Source organism: Frankliniella occidentalis, unplaced genomic scaffold (genome assembly GCF_000697945.3).
Source record: "Frankliniella occidentalis isolate FOCC.00 unplaced genomic scaffold, Focc_3.1 Scaffold3421, whole genome shotgun sequence".
Taxonomy (NCBI): Eukaryota; Metazoa; Arthropoda; class Insecta; order Thysanoptera; family Thripidae; genus Frankliniella; species Frankliniella occidentalis.
The window spans coordinates 1-2579 of NW_026270480.1; the positions used below are offsets into that span (position 1 = coordinate 1).

General features: G+C 60.4%; 1 protein-coding gene across 1 annotated transcript; it reads right to left on the reverse strand.

Annotated features, from left to right (window-relative positions):
- Positions 1-268: 268 nt before the first annotated feature.
- LOC113207251 (protein yellow) lies at positions 269-2279 on the reverse strand. The gene is made up of 4 exons (XM_052276569.1): positions 1965-2279; positions 1401-1708; positions 1036-1314; positions 269-920 (listed from the first exon to the last, which is right to left on the reverse strand). The coding sequence occupies exons 1-4, from the start codon at positions 2242-2244 to the stop codon at positions 513-515; spliced, it is 1275 nt and encodes a 424-aa protein (XP_052132529.1). The 5' UTR covers positions 2245-2279; the 3' UTR covers positions 269-512.
- Between the last annotated feature and the right edge of the window lie 300 nt (positions 2280-2579).

The following is a 2579-nucleotide window of genomic DNA, read 5'->3' on the forward strand; positions in this document are numbered from 1 at the left end:
CCCGCCCCCCTTCCCACCCCACGGCCGGCATCGCCGCAGCCTCACGGCGCAATGCATCGGCGTACGTTGGGCTGCCTACTGCGCCTGAGGAGCCGTGAGCCGTGCCGCTTGGTGCCACACGGACCAAACAGTGTGAGCTGTGTGTCTGCGGGTTCCCTCGTCGGACCATCAGTTATCGAAATGTAGGGAAGGACCAAATCCAGCTTGCATTAAAGAGAGCATTCTTGTTAACAAGAAATAGTTTGGGGAGTCCATAATAAAACAAAAGTTTCACAGAAATATGTATATTTTTAATACGTCTCATGTGATAAAAAAAGGAGTCACAGTCGTAGCAAACTTACAAACTAGAAACAACTAATTAAGTCTTAACAAAGTCTATCAAAAATTAGAATTAAAACATAATTGATCCGTAAAAGTATATATTTTTAAAGCTCTGAGGTAATTTTGATTGTCAGTTGGTCCAAGAGCCACACAGTCACAGCCGTGGTCGTCGGGAAAGGTCCTCCAAGTACTTAGGCCTTCTCACAAACAGTGCCCTTGATGAGGTCCTTGGCCGGCGCCTTGAAGATGCGGAAGTTGACGTCCTTGTAGTCCAGGCTCTTGTAGTGGAACTTGGGCATGCGGTTGCTCAGCATCCAGAGGTTGCCCTTGGGGTCGATCTTGAGGTCGTTCGGGAAGATCATGGTCACCTTATCGGCAGCCACGAGCGCGTTCGTGTCGGGGTTGTACTCCTTGGACTTGGTGTTCCAGCAGGCGAGGCCGTCGCGGTTCACCTGGGTGTAGAAGAGCACGCCCGTGGACTCGTCCAGGTAAGAGGCAGAGGACTGGGTGTTAGGGCCTCGGGTTCCCAGGTCGTTGAAGGCGTAGTATGTCTCGGGCAGCTCGGCGATGGTCTTGTTCTGGAGGACGCGCGAAGATACCTGCGACAAAGAAACAACTTCGTGTGAGAACGCTAGTTCACCCGACGGGCGAACGGCGCGCGGTCAGCGCCCGACGCGTAGGCAACCCATCCGACACCCCGACCACGCAACGCACCTTGAACTCGTGGGTGCTGGAGAGCGGGTGGAAGTACACGGTGCGATAGCCGTCCTCCTTCTGAACGGGAGACAGGGCCAGCGCGAACACGCCGTCAGTCCACTGGAAGTTGATGCCGTCCACGTTGTAGTTGCCGGACAGGGGGTCGAAGTAGAAGAAGTTGTGCTTGATGCGCCAGGAGGTGTTGTCCTTCCACGAGTACACGACCAGGCCGTAGCCGCCGAGGTCGGGCACGTAGGCGTAGGCGTCGTCGCAGGTCTGCGCAGTCGTGTCCACGACCTGGGGAACACCACGGCGCACGTTAGGGGCGGCATGCTAACCAACCACGCACGGGCGCGAGCGCAAAAGTCGCGTCGATAACTCACCACGTTGGCGAAGAACGAGTCCTCCTTGAGGTCCTCGGCCTTGAAGGCGTACTGGCGCAGCAGCTTGTCGGTCTTGAGGTCGTACACGAGCAGCTTGGCGGGGCCCAGCACCTGGGTGTCGCCCTTGAGGTCAGAGATGCCCGAGTCCATGACCCAGAGGCGGTCGCACGCGTCGACGCGCACCCTGAAGACGGACACGATCTTGTGCGGCAGCTCGCCCTCCTTCAGGGCCTTCTTCTCGCTGTCCTTGATCAGAGTGTTGGCCTCCAGGCTCGGGTAGGGCACGAGCACCGGGGACTTGTCGCCTCCTGCGGTACAAAAGGGGCCATGAGAGCAGAGCGAGAGCGGCGCGCATGCGGCGCGCGTGTCCAGAGCAAGGACTCCCAAACAGTAAGTTCGAGCCGCGCAGCTTCCTGGCTGCCCCACATCCGAGGACGGGCCCCGGCTGGGCGCCGGTCATCACCGCCATCACGCACACGGCCGGCCAAAGGGCGTTGGTGCGTGAAGCTCAAGGTCAAGCTGCTGCACTGCCGGGTGCCCGAGCGGACGGGAGCCGATACTCACCCTCGGAGTACTTGACGTAGTTGAGCGAGGACGGCACGCCGCTCTTCCAGCGGGGCACGGTCACGAACACCTTGTCGTTCCACACCTCCAGGCCGAGCGGGTTGCTGTTCTCCGCGACGAACTCGCCCGACTTGACGGCGGCCGCCTTAGCCTCGGCGCTCGGGTACTGGTAGTCCAGCACCTTCCAGCTGAGCGCCTCCTTGAAGCGGTCGTTGTTGAGCGCGGCGGCGCCCTGCACGGCGGCCAGAGCCGCGGCCACCAGCAGCGCGAACCTCATCATCCTGGGGCAGACAGAAGAACACACGGCGGCGTTCGTGAGTGATTGTGCAACGGTGGGCCCGGCGTGACTTATGGCAGCACAACGGGTGTCGTCTGGCGTTGGACAACACCGGACAAGGTGACCGTGGTCAGAGAGTAGTAGGGGCTGCGTTTGGAAACGGCCTGGCACGCGTCCGCGGCCGCGACCCGCCGCCGACCCGCGGGCGCCAGACAGGCGTCGTGTGTCACCCGCTGGTCACCTGCTCGAGGAGGGCCCCGGGGAGGGGAGTCGCGAGGGGGCTCGGCACCTGTCACCCGGCTGACAGTGCGGAGGACGACTGTATACAAAGAGTGTGT